Source organism: Astatotilapia calliptera, chromosome 22, assembly GCF_900246225.1.
Source record: "Astatotilapia calliptera chromosome 22, fAstCal1.2, whole genome shotgun sequence".
Taxonomy (NCBI): Eukaryota; Metazoa; Chordata; class Actinopteri; order Cichliformes; family Cichlidae; genus Astatotilapia; species Astatotilapia calliptera.
The window spans coordinates 34,431,791-34,444,088 of NC_039322.1; the positions used below are offsets into that span (position 1 = coordinate 34,431,791).

The window sequence follows — 12,298 nt, forward strand, 5'->3', positions numbered from 1 at the left end:
CTTTTGGCTTTTGGGTGAAGGCCGCGTCCGTGGTGCCACGTTAGTGGACTAATCATCACAATTGGTGCGAGACTTACTCGTCATTTAAAGGGGACATGAGACGCTACATATATAAAGACTAATTTACGTCATGGAATAAAATGTCATCATTGCTGGTCCTTCGGACCTCTGCAGAAAGAGTAGGAGGGTGTAAAGTTTTTCAGCAGCCTCTACAATCTTTGCGCTTCCCTGATGAGCATCATTAATAAATACAGATTCTTAGACACGGCCGTTAGTTAAGTGAATCGAGATAATGGAAGGATAACCTGCATATGCTGAATTCATTTCATTGTAAAGAATTGTTTGTTTGGGGTTTTTTTTAACCTTCATCATCCTTTTCTTGCAGGACCTCTTCCTCCTCTTCATTACATTTCATCTCCTGGTCAGCTGTGCCTCCTGCTGGCCTCTCCACCTCTGTCGTCATCTCCTTGCCTGCTGGAAGGACACACCTGTGAGACAAACCTGCACAAAAACTAGAGGCTCCAGCTAGAACCACCTCCGTCAGTGTGCACCCATCGGCCAAACATGCCTCTAAAAAATGCAAATATTAAGCATTAATCCAATTTGAACAGGTGAGTTATAAAAACATTCACCAGGTACAGTTGTTCTGAACAGGGAAATTATCTATAGAGACCTCCTTTTTAATACAGTCTAATAAATCAACTCTGCAATTCAAACAGGACATCAGTCAAAATAAGCTTTATAAAAGCATTTCACAGGGGTTCCTAACAAAGAGCATGTGGCTAATTATACCAATGTTATTTTTGAACGCAAAAGGAAATCTCAAACTAAAATTATTTCCTTCTGGCTTAAATCTTCGAAAACAAATTTTAAAAACCTAATTCAAAGCTCAACGAGTTTAGTGTTGCAGCTCTACACAGATCTGAACCTTTTTCATTCATAAATATGTCAGCTGCTCTGTATGAGCATTCTGCTAGTGGCCATCTCAAAGTTAGCAGTGCCAACTTCATCAATAAGGAGCTCGTATTAATATTTTATTTTCAACAACAAAGAGATTTCATTAGTAGCTGATAAAGGGAGTAGCTCAAAGTTGTTATAGGTGACCTTAAACTCTATTAGAAGTAACAGAGCTTAAAAAACATTAATACATTTAGTTCATGAGCAAGTTTCAAAACTCAATTAAAACACATTCAGTAACCACAGCTGCAGCTTAGCATGCTAAAGATCAACGACGTGTCACTTACTGATTTCTAACTACTAAAAGTTGAGTGATAAAAACAAATCTATACACCATTATCTTTCCCTACAGTCTCTCCACACTGTAGCTTAGCATTGAGCTAACTATGCTAACTAGCCGAGCTGCTAACTCAGAGACTTCAATAACTCTGGATGACATCCATTGAAAAAGTATACCAACCAGACGCTTACCTTATCCGGACATTTAATGTGCAAAACAATTATATATTCCGTTAAAATTCCGCCTGTGAACAGTGTGCTTTTCCTTTAGGAATAAAATGAATAATGTGTGGTCTTCACACACACGTTGGAGATGTCGTTTGCTCCTGCTAGCACAACCGTATCCCTCCGCCAACAACCTCCCGTTTGCGCTGCTGTTACGGGACTACATTCAGACGGAGCGGAGTGATACCTCTCCGTGGGGCTCACAGCAGCTGTTTTGATATGTGACTTATTAAATGTTTTCTTCCTCGTAACCGGATGTTTTTGCTTATCGACGATAAATACGCTCAGTTTAAGCACCACACTCTGCCAGTTTAAGTAGAGTTCAGCGCTATGTCGGTACGCTAACAGTTGTGGCATGCTTCTTATCTTTGGCATGCTAATGCTAAGCTAATTATTAGCAACACAGAATTAATCAGTTTGGGACTGTTTTTATTTACAGAGTCTATAAACTCTGATTAAAGACATGAACGGCGACCATCAAAGGCTCTAATGTAACAGCTCCGGAATCTACCTACCTAAACTTTCCAGCCCAAAGTGTTAGGATGGTGTGGCGATTTCTAACACAACAACCAACAAAATGTAAAAAGAAATCAGTAAATATATTTACATGTATATTATTTGCATGTAAATATATATGTTAACGAAGACTAGTATTTGTTGTTGTTGTTTTTGGTATAAATAAAGCGTTTCACGAGTGGAATTGTGTAATTTACGTTTTTCCATTTTAAAATTCTGACTGAAGGATGTTATTCTACGTCAGCCTAAAAGGCAATATCAACGTGCATTATTATTATTATTATTATTACTATTGTTATTATTATTACCAGTTTAGAAAAATCTCTCAGAACCCGATGACGCAAGCAGAGTGCGTGCGGCACGTGACGTCAGGGACCCGGAAGGAAGTTTGCTCCAGTGTTGTTATAGCAGCTCCGCAGGTAAAGAGACGAAAAAACCCTCTCTGCAGCCGCTGCTCTTTGTTTATTTGTTTTTGTTTATGGTCTCTGAGTGTCGCCATCATGAATGTGACGCTCGCGGTGAAGCAGTACATCTCCAAGATGATCGAGATCAGCGGGCCCGGGATGAAGGTGCTGCTCATGGACAAGGAGACGGTGAGGACCGACCCAGGACTGTTAGCGGTGCTGGTGCTCAGCAGTGTTTACAGCAACGTTACTGTGTCTGATGGTGTGTGTGTGTGTGTGTGTGTGTGTGTGTGTGTGTGTGTGTGTGTGTGTGTGTGTGTGTGTGTGTGTGTGTGTGTGTGTGTGTTCAGACCAGTATAGTGAGCGTGGTGTACACTCAGTCTGAGATCCTGCAGAAGGAGGTTTACCTGTTTGAGCGGATTGACTCTCAGAACAGGGATAACATGAAGCACCTTAAAGCCATCTGCTTCTTGCGGCCCACCAAGGTACAAACCGCCCTCTGAGTAACTCTGTGTGTGTCTGTGTGTGAGGTAACACCATCTGCAACTGTGTGTTTGTGTGCTTGCTGCAGGAGAATGTGGAGCACCTGATCCAGGAGCTGAGGAGGCCCAAGTACAGCGTCTACTTCATCTGTAAGTTTCCACAGTGACAGTTAGGGCTGGAGTGAGAGGAGAACAGGGTTGCTGGTTTGACACTCGTCGTCCTCGGACAGTTCAAACATAGTTCGGAAGCTAAGATACACAACTGAGTTTAGCTTTGCTGCAGAATCCTAGAGATCAGCGATCTTATCAGAAAATTCGTTATACACATTGAAGAGGGGCTGCTAAAAGCGAATCCTGCTGCTTTTAATGACGCCAGTCTGATTAAACAGGGTGACACTGTCATCAAATGTGAGGTATCTTTCACTTACAGCTGTGGACTTGTCAGCTGAACAGATATCAGAGACTTCTTCTCTGGAGTTTGGTTTGGGGCAGAAGTTTGTTTGTACCTGAAGTCCATCAACTGACTGCTGTGTGTGTGTGTGTGTGTGTGTGTGTGTGTGTGTGTGTGTGTGTGTGTGTCTGTGTCTGTGTCTGTGTTTCAGACTTTAGCAACGTGATCAGTAAGAGTGAGATCAAGGCCTTGGCTGAGGCTGATGAACAGGAAGTGGTGGCTGAAGTCCAGGTGAGTGTCAGGACCTCCGAGGAAGCGTGGGGGTTTAATATTTCTACATGATGTAAGATCTCTCTGTCAGTCATGGCGGCTCATTCTTAGCTGAACTTGACTCTGCCAAAATACGTCTTAACAACATTAATATAATAATATTAGTCCAGGGTCTTTTTCTGTCTTCACCTCCTTGTTGCAGAGAGAGGTCAGCTGATGCTGCAGGGTTAAATCTTTGTGTCATCTTCTCATTGTTTCAGTTTCATTAACCAGCATGAATCCTGTGAGCTCGACCGTTTGCTCCGTCGGGTTGTTCTTTTCAACTAATTATGAGGTTTGAGTCAAAGGAGCAACTGAGCGTGAGATCAGGAGCAGAAAAACAGCTGTTGGCGTTTCCATCTCATCAGTGAACGTAGTGATTTGGGTAACGGCGGCACGTTTGTGATTTTTAGGCTGGATCCAGTTAACCGTGATTCACGTCTGACATGTGGAAACCTTCAAGCTTTGGACAGATCATTATTTCACTGATTAAACATTTCCTCTAATAATACAACAAATACTTGTTTATAATCAGAGTTTAAGTTGACTAGAGCTGAAAGTGTTCCTCTGTGACGCCTTCATTTGATGACATCAGTAACATGTAGCCCAACATGCTACGGTTATGTATGTAATATGAAAGAATTCCTTGCTATTAACATCCAGCTTGGCCTGCATGACCATCAGTGCTACATCATCATTTCTCCAAGTGTCAGGTGAGATGCTGACAGTCACAAATGGAGGAGGAGCTTACTATGGCGGTTTGGTCGGGCCGAGCTGTTTGATCAAATTTAATTTTAAAGCAGACACAGAACAAAACTGTGCCGAGGTCTGAGAATTCATAGGATGTCCTGGCAAGCTGTCGTCCTGCCCGCGTGAGCATCACGAGGACAAACTCAGCGCCATGTTTGCTGTGAACACAGTTCTAACCCTTTACACACCTGAGTGACATCATCAAAACCAAAGTAGCAGAAGTATAGCTTACTGTGTGTGTGTGTGTGTGTGTGTGTGTGTGTGTGTCTGCCTGTGTCTGCATGTGTGTGTGTGTGTGTGTGTGTGTGTGTGTGTCTGCCTGTGTCTGCATGTGTGTGTGTGTGTGTGTGTGTGTGTGTCTGCCTGTGTGTGTGTGTGTGTGTCTGCCTGTGTCTGCATGTGTGTGTGTGTGTGTGTGTGTCTGCCTGTGTGTGTGTGTGTGTGTGTGTGTGTGTCTGCCTGTGTCTGCGTGTGTGTGTGTGTGTCTGCCTGTGTCTGCATGTGTGTGTGTGTGTGTGTGTCTGCCTGTGTCTGCGTGTGTGTGTGTGTGTGTCTGCCTGTGTCTGCCTGTGTCTGCGTGTGTGTGTGTGTGTGTCTGCCTGTGTCTGCCTGTGTGCGTGTGTGTGTGTGTGTGTGTGTGTCTGCATGTGTGTGTGTGTGTGTGTGTGTCTGCCTGTGTGTGTGTGTGTGTGTGTGTGTGTGTCTGCCTGTGTCTGCCTGTGTGCGTGTGTGTGTGTCTGCATGTGTGCGTGTGTGTGTGTCTGCATGTGTGTGTGTGCGCGTGTGTGTGTGTGTGTCTGCTTGTGTGTGTGTGTGTGTCTGCATGTGTGTGTGTGCGCGTGTGTGTGTCTGCCTGTGTGTGTGTGTGTGTGTGTGTCTGCATGTGTGTGTGTGCGCGTGTGTGTCTGCAGGAGTTCTATGGAGACTTCATCGCTGTGAATCCTCACCTGTTCTCTCTGAACCTGCAGGGAGTCACTCGGGTAAGAACCACATGGCCCTCAGCTGTCAGAGCTCCGCCCTAAAAAGCTCCACATGCTGCAATCACATCACCTGTGTGTGTTTTAGGGGCGGAGCTGGGAACCCTCTATGTTGGCACGCTGCACTCAGGGACTGACCTCCGTCCTGCTTGCTCTGAAGAAATGTCCGATGATCCGCTACCAGTTGTCCTCAGACATGTCCAAGCGGCTCGCGGAGAGCGTCAAGGTTTCCACAGCAACATCATCACACACGTCATCACACACTCACTGAAAAGTGCTTTTAATGCCACTACAGGTTATTTTAGCACCGAGTGTCCTGTTGGCTGGTCAAAGATGATGTCAGCTCTGTGCTGTAACCTGAGCACTTGGGTTTAAACACTTGAGCCTCAAGCTGTTAACACTTTTACTCAAGTAGTGCTCTGAAGAATAAAAGTACTACTCAGTATTTTATTTGTTTGTTGTCAGCAAATCATCACGAAGGAGTACGAGCTGTTTGACTTCAGGAAGACTGAAGTTCCTCCTCTGCTGCTTATCCTGGACCGCAGCGACGATGCCATCACGCCGTTGCTCAATCAGGTGACCGCTCGCTGTCCTCTGTGACATCATTTTGCACTTTTAATAATTCTGTCATCTTTCACACTGCATCCTCTGCAGCTCATTTGTCACTTTCATTTGATGGCTGTTGTGTGTACAAAATGAGCAAATCATAAATTCACTGGTTGTGTGTCTGTGTGAAGCGCGTGCGTGTTTACGAGCTTTCGCTGTGTTGCAGTGGACATACCAGGCGATGGTCCACGAGCTGCTTGGCCTCAACAACAACAGGATCGACCTGTCCAGAGTGCCCGGGATCAGCAAAGACCTGAGAGAGGTGGTCCTGTCAGCTGAGAATGACGAGTTCTACGCCAACGTGAGTCTCACACAGCAGCACATCTGTCAGCATCTGTGCTCAGCGTTAATAGGATTGAAACGAGTGACAGAAACAAGCTGCGCTCGTCATGTTGGTAGGTTTCTAGCAGACTTTAAAAATGTGATGTTTCAGCTGCCCCTTCAGTCCAGGTTACAATGGTAACTCTCAGAGCAGAAACGAGTCCTAACAGTCACTAACCTCGCTCTCTCGTCTCCTCGTTAGAACCTGTACCTGAACTTTGGAGAGATTGGCACCAATATAAAGAACCTGATGGAGGATTTCCAAAAGAAAAAGCCAAAAGGACAACAGAAGCTGGAGTCCATCTCAGACATGAAGGTCAGGCTCCAGCCAGGGCTCAGCTTGTTTACTGATACAAGTTTAAAGGTTTTACTACACGAACATCGACCCCAGCGCTGGAAATGTGAGTTCCTCTGCAGTCCAGAGGCTTCAGCAGGGAGTCAGTCCCCTTAGACTCCTGTGTTAAAATGCAGAAATAATCATGTTTACAGCCTGATACACAACTGGTTTGGCCTCTGTAGTTAATTTCCCCGTCATAGCAACTGCTGAAAAATGTTGGAATGCTCCCTCTGGATTGGAGGATGGAGGTCGCCACAAGCAAGAGAGTTGAAATGATGGGGAGGTGGAGCGTGAATCGGGCCAGCGAGTTGGTGTCAGCAGGAATGTGGGCGGTGTATCAGACTGTCGTGGTGAAGAGAGAGGTGGCCAAAGTTCTTGATTTACCAGTCCGCCTACGTTCCAGCCCTCAGCTGTGGTCATGAAATCTGAAAGGCAGCTGAAATGAGGTTCCTGTGCAGGGTTGCTGAGCTCAGCCTTACAGATCGAGTAACTCAAACCTCCAGACGGAGTGGAGCCGCTTCTCTTGTGTGTTAAAAGGAGCCAGCTGAGGTGGTTTGGGTATCTGATTAGGATGCCTCCATGGCACCGTCCGTTGGAGGCGTTCTGGGCACAGGGAGGAGATCCCAGGGTAGACACAAAAACCCTTTGACTAGCCTCAGAAGGCCTCGTAGCTCCCAGGAGGGAAAGTGTAAGGCGGGGGGAGGATGTCTGTAAGAACCTGCTTACCCACCATGACTCTGCTTCAGAAGAGGATCTCCAAAAGTTGATTCTGTTCATCTGGACGTAGCGTTTTGTGGGAGAAATGTTTCGTCATCATCAGGTGACGTCTTCAGTCTCAGCTGACTGCAGGTTTCAATCTTATAAACAGGACATTTGCATAATGACTGAAACCAGCCCACTGAAGGAACAATGGGCTGGGAGGTCAGGTCCTTCATCGTAATTATGCAAATTCTCATGGCCACTGATCAAAGCCCTGATGGAAATCTCACAGTCTAAGAAGGCTAACCTGCCACTTTTCATATCCTCCCTGATTTATTTGATGAGTTAATGTGATCTGTGAAATGTGGTACGTCCTGAGATTGGATTTTCACCCAGGTGTCATCCACATACCTGAACCAATGGCTTGGTGGTGTTCCAGGGTAGGATAGCAAAGCCCTCTTTTCCACTTCTTCCATGTAAAAATTGGCCACGATGGGTGAAACTGGGGAGCCCATGGCACACCCATGTTTCTACCTGTAGAACTGACCCTTGCATGTGAAGTAGGTGGAATGAAGACACAGTTCAAACACACTTGGTGGATGCTGACGGTGATCCTGTTGCTGAGGTCATCCTGTAGTCTCTTATGAACTACCTCCAACGCTTCCATGACTGGGATGCAAGTGAAGAGAGATGTAACGTCATACGAGACCAACAGTCAGCTGAGACTGAAGACGTCACCTGATGATGACGAAACGTTTCTCCCACAAACGCTACGTCCAGAACAGAATCAACTTTTGGAGATTTACTTACCTGGATGATTGAGCATCAAGACATTCAGAAGAGGATGGTTGGACGTAGAGCAGGGCGATATGGCCAAAAATATTTATCACGATATATATTTGAAAATTTGCGATAACGATATAACTGACGATATAATTGATGCGAGACAAAATACAACTCCACAACATTACTAGTGCAAAAAGACAACCTTCCATTTATTTTCACTTAAACAAGAAGCTGGTTTTTATGTACATTAAAGCTTTATAAAAATGTAACAGTGCAAATGCAAATTCCTTGCTGAAAGTTTAACCAAAAGGCATTTCCAGTAGAAATGTGCTGACATATCCTGAGCATAACCATGTATAATATCCACTGAAGTTAAAAAGAGGTGCTTTGCAACATTAAACTGCAGTGTGCAGTACGCATTTTCCGGACCATAAGGTGCACGGGATTATAAGGCACATTAAGCGAAACAAAGCAGTCAGATAAATCAAACTTTATTAAACTCATTCTTCTTGATTCCTCCACTTCTGTACCATTGATTCATTAATGTTGAATTCTCTGGCAGCTGCTCTATTCCCATGTTGTTGCAGTATATTAATGACTAACCTCGTATTGTGGATGGATTATCTCAGTTGTTCTCCTGACTGAAGTTTGGTCCGTTTACAGCATCCTGCCATGCGATTGCATTTGTCTCTAACCATGAAGAACCTTCACGTTAACTTTTATAAGTGGAAAAGTGTTAGTGTTCGTCCTCCAGCTTCACTGTTTATGTTATGCTAACATAGCTGTGTCGCTAGCGATCACGTAGCACATCATTATATACCAGCTAGCCCAACTTCAGTAACCCTACAAACGTCACTGCTGTTTAGTTTCCTGTCTTCATTTATGTTGGAAGTGATAACAGAGCTGTACGTTTGAATTTTTTCAGAAATCTCTCAGTCAGAACATGCAATATCATGTTTAGGTAACTAGCGAAACTAGCGAGCTAACTTCCGCTAGCTTCCTGCTAACTTCTAACTCCGTTAAATGTAATAACTTTTGTTTTCATGGATGCCTGGAAGTTAAACTTCATAGTTACACCTGGTAAAGCAGCAATGCTGATCGTTTTATTAAAGATGAAAGAATTTAGACAGTTTTTAACTCTCAGTGATGCTGCAGTGTTGTTTGACCTGAAGCATACGGAGTTTAGGACCCAGATTACTCCCAGATTTAAGAGCATCTTAGTCCGACAAATACGACAATAACGACGGCCACTTGCATGTTCTGCAAAAAAATGTGCTTTGTCGTGTTGCACCATTTTTACAAACCAATTCTGGTTCATCTGTTTCACTCAACAATCGGCCATGTGCGTATGAAAACAAAGGCACTGCGCATGCGCGCTTTACTCCCATTCTATCGCGATATTTCATTTTCCTATCGTTGCCTAACATTATACCGGTATTACCGTGAACGGTATAATATGGCCCAGCCCTAGTTGGACGGATGAAATTGAATGGATAACAACCGTAAGGCTTAAAGATTGCGTTGTTGGGGCGTGGCCCAGAAACGTGCATTTCCTAACTTGTGATTTGGAGTCTCCTGTGTTTAAGACTTTTATTTGTACTCATCACCCAGTGAGTCGCTGAGGTTGATGTATTTAAAAAGTTATCCAGTCAGGGCCAACAGGGTGGATGAGATGTGACCCAAGGTCCCTAAATCTGGTTTTATGGACCACAGCTGTGTCCGTCTGTGCACGGAAGTCAGACAGCAGAGCAGTTTTCCCTCACCCGAGATGCGCTCCCTGCAGCCCTCCTGACTGCTGGTTGTTGGAATCAGATGACGTGAGCTGCTGGATGTTGATTGGCTGACAAATGGGCCGGAATAGAGCAGGGAGAGTTCCCTCCCGCTTTAGCGGGATCACACTCCTCAGCCTCTATGCCAGGGTGATGGAGAGGAGAGCCCATCTGTTATTCAGGGGGAGCAATGTGCTTTTCATCCTGGTCAGGGAACGCTGGATGAGCTTATATGAGTGTCCGTTTTTCCTTCCCAACGTTGCCGAAGTGCTGCTCATAGGGGGTCATATGATTGTTGGGTTTTTCTCTCTATGTGATATTGTAGGGTCTACTTTACAGTATAAAGTGCCCTGAGGCGACTGTTGTTTTTGTAATTTGACGCTTTATAAATAAAATATAATTAAACTGAATGTTGGGCGTGTCCCTGGGAAGAGGGCTCAGGCCAGACCCAGGAAGGCCTGGGCTTCTGTGCTCAAACTGCTGGACCTGGAGCAGAAAATGGATGGAAGGAAAACTTTTACATGTATTTTTTCTTGTATTTGTGGAATGTTTGAATGTTTTAATTATGTGATGCTTTGTAAAAAATGTTGATGATTTGTGTCCTTTGTCACCCACTGTAGGCATTTGTAGATAACTACCCCCAGTTTAAGAAGATGTCGGGGACCGTGTCCAAACATGTGACGGTGGTGGGCGAGCTGTCCCGACTAGTGTCGGAGCGGCAGCTGATGGAGGTGTCGGAGGTGGAGCAGGAGTTGGCCTGTCAGAATGACCACTCGAGCGCTCAGCAGGTAAATGTCAGCTGTTCCGTCCTCCTGAGCTTCACGGGTTTTTTTGAATGTGTCATAAATGAAGGTCATTCTGGATGCGTTGTGTTGACTTCCTGTCTTCCTTTCCTGCTTGTTTGGGCCATAACACAACATCTTCTTTCAGAATGTGCGGCGACTGCTGCAAAATCCACGCGTGTCTGAGCTGGACGCCGTGCGCCTCGTCATGCTCTACGCTCTGAGGTACGAGCGCCACAGCAGCAGCATCCTGTCATCTCTGATGGACGAGCTGAGCAGAAGAGGAGTGTCTGAGCGTCACCGCAGGGTAACAGACAGCTCTCCAAACGCTCGTGCTAGGATAAAGGCTCGTACTTGACAAAGCTTCGGTCTGCAGAGGGGCGTTAGACAGGCCTGTCTGCTTTCTCCCTCACTTCCTGTCATTTTTATCGAGCCACTAGTGGCAGCAATCTGACCAAACGTGGATGTTAAAGGAGTTCATTATGCTGACGATGTGTTTCCTTAGGAACTCACGAACCTCAATATAAAGACGATCACACTTATAGATAAGTTCTCATCCATGTCAGATGTTCTGTCTCTGAGTTGTAAATACCACCAGCAGTCAGGTAACATCGGATATCCAGGTATAAATGTTTCCACCAGGCTCTCAGACCTGGTTGATCATAGAACAAGCATTATGTGTTAAAGCAAAAATCTCTCCTCTGCCCTTCATAAGCTCCAGTATTAAGCATCATAACTGCTTTAAAAGCCATAAACACCTGCTGACCGCCTGGTAGGTGCTTACTTATCCCAGGTAAACTAACAGCCATTGGGAACAATCAGATCATTGTGGCATGAAAAGGGATAAAAAATACAAGATGTTTATTTCATTTAAAGAAGTTGTAAATTTCTAGAATATCAGCAGCTGCAACCGATAATACAGGAAAACTTTAACTACAATCAGCTGAATGGAGAAATACCTACTTGGGGAACAAAATGTTGAAATGTCTGTGCCCCCCGAGGGTTAACAACAATGTCTAAGCTATTTTTTGAAATTGATGAGCCAGTTTTCCTCCCAACTGTAACGTAGGAGCAAAATCTTTCCATCAATCCAGATCCAAACATCTGGACACGAATATGCTGAAACGTCTTCACAATGACACGTCTGACTGCTTCCCTCGGGGGCGGAGAGTAGGTGTGTAGGTGGGGGGGCCTGGGTGCTCGCACACACACACACACACCGTCATACAACACATAACTCGCACACAGGATGTTGGGCCATTCACACGGCTTTCGTGGCTGTACTGCGCAGTAGCCCTCCCCTCCTTTTTAATTGAACTGGGACTACTGGGGGGTCCACAGCTCGACTAACACGTCCAGTGTTGCTATTTTCACAGCTGTTACAATTAGGGATGGGTATCGTTTAGGTTTTATCCGATACCAGTGCCAAATAGGTACTTTTGAAACGGTGCCGGTGCTTAAACGGTGCTCGAACCGGTGCTTAAAGAATGGAGAACACAAACTTTGTCCAAAAACCTCTCATGTTTAGCTGTTTTTTTGTAAAAAGATAACAATGTTAGCCTTTTCTGCAGCTATGGGGCATATATGGTATCCCTCTTGGCTGGAAGCAGTGCTTAATCAATGGAAAAAACACAAACTTTGTCCAAAAACCTCTCATGTTTAACTGTTTTCCACTTTTTCTTTGGTCATTTTAGCCTTTTTGTCCAGG

At 44.9% G+C, this 12,298-nt stretch overlaps 1 protein-coding gene across 2 annotated transcripts in view; it reads left to right on the top strand.

Moving 5' to 3' along the window:
* Positions 1-483: 483 nt before the first annotated feature.
* The window catches only part of vps45 (vacuolar protein sorting 45 homolog), a 16,057-nt gene continuing 4,242 nt past the window's right edge, over positions 484-12,298 (top strand). Inside the window, exons 1-13 of one of the 2 annotated variants that reach the window (XM_026155929.1) lie at positions 1,733-1,797; positions 1,901-2,040; positions 2,289-2,570; positions 2,732-2,866; positions 2,953-3,013; positions 3,466-3,545; positions 5,225-5,293; positions 5,379-5,516; positions 5,756-5,866; positions 6,063-6,197; positions 6,420-6,533; positions 10,429-10,596; positions 10,739-10,897. In XM_026155929.1, the coding sequence (XP_026011714.1) occupies positions 2,313-2,570; positions 2,732-2,866; positions 2,953-3,013; positions 3,466-3,545; positions 5,225-5,293; positions 5,379-5,516; positions 5,756-5,866; positions 6,063-6,197; positions 6,420-6,533; positions 10,429-10,596; positions 10,739-10,897 (1,428 nt within the window). In that variant the 5' untranslated portion in view covers positions 1,733-1,797; positions 1,901-2,040; positions 2,289-2,312. Of the gene's footprint in view, positions 612-1,732; positions 1,798-1,900; positions 2,041-2,288; positions 2,571-2,731; positions 2,867-2,952; positions 3,014-3,465; positions 3,546-5,224; positions 5,294-5,378; positions 5,517-5,755; positions 5,867-6,062; positions 6,198-6,419; positions 6,534-10,428; positions 10,597-10,738; positions 10,898-12,298 lie in introns of those variants that run through there. The other variant, XM_026155928.1, reaches the window with a different exon arrangement.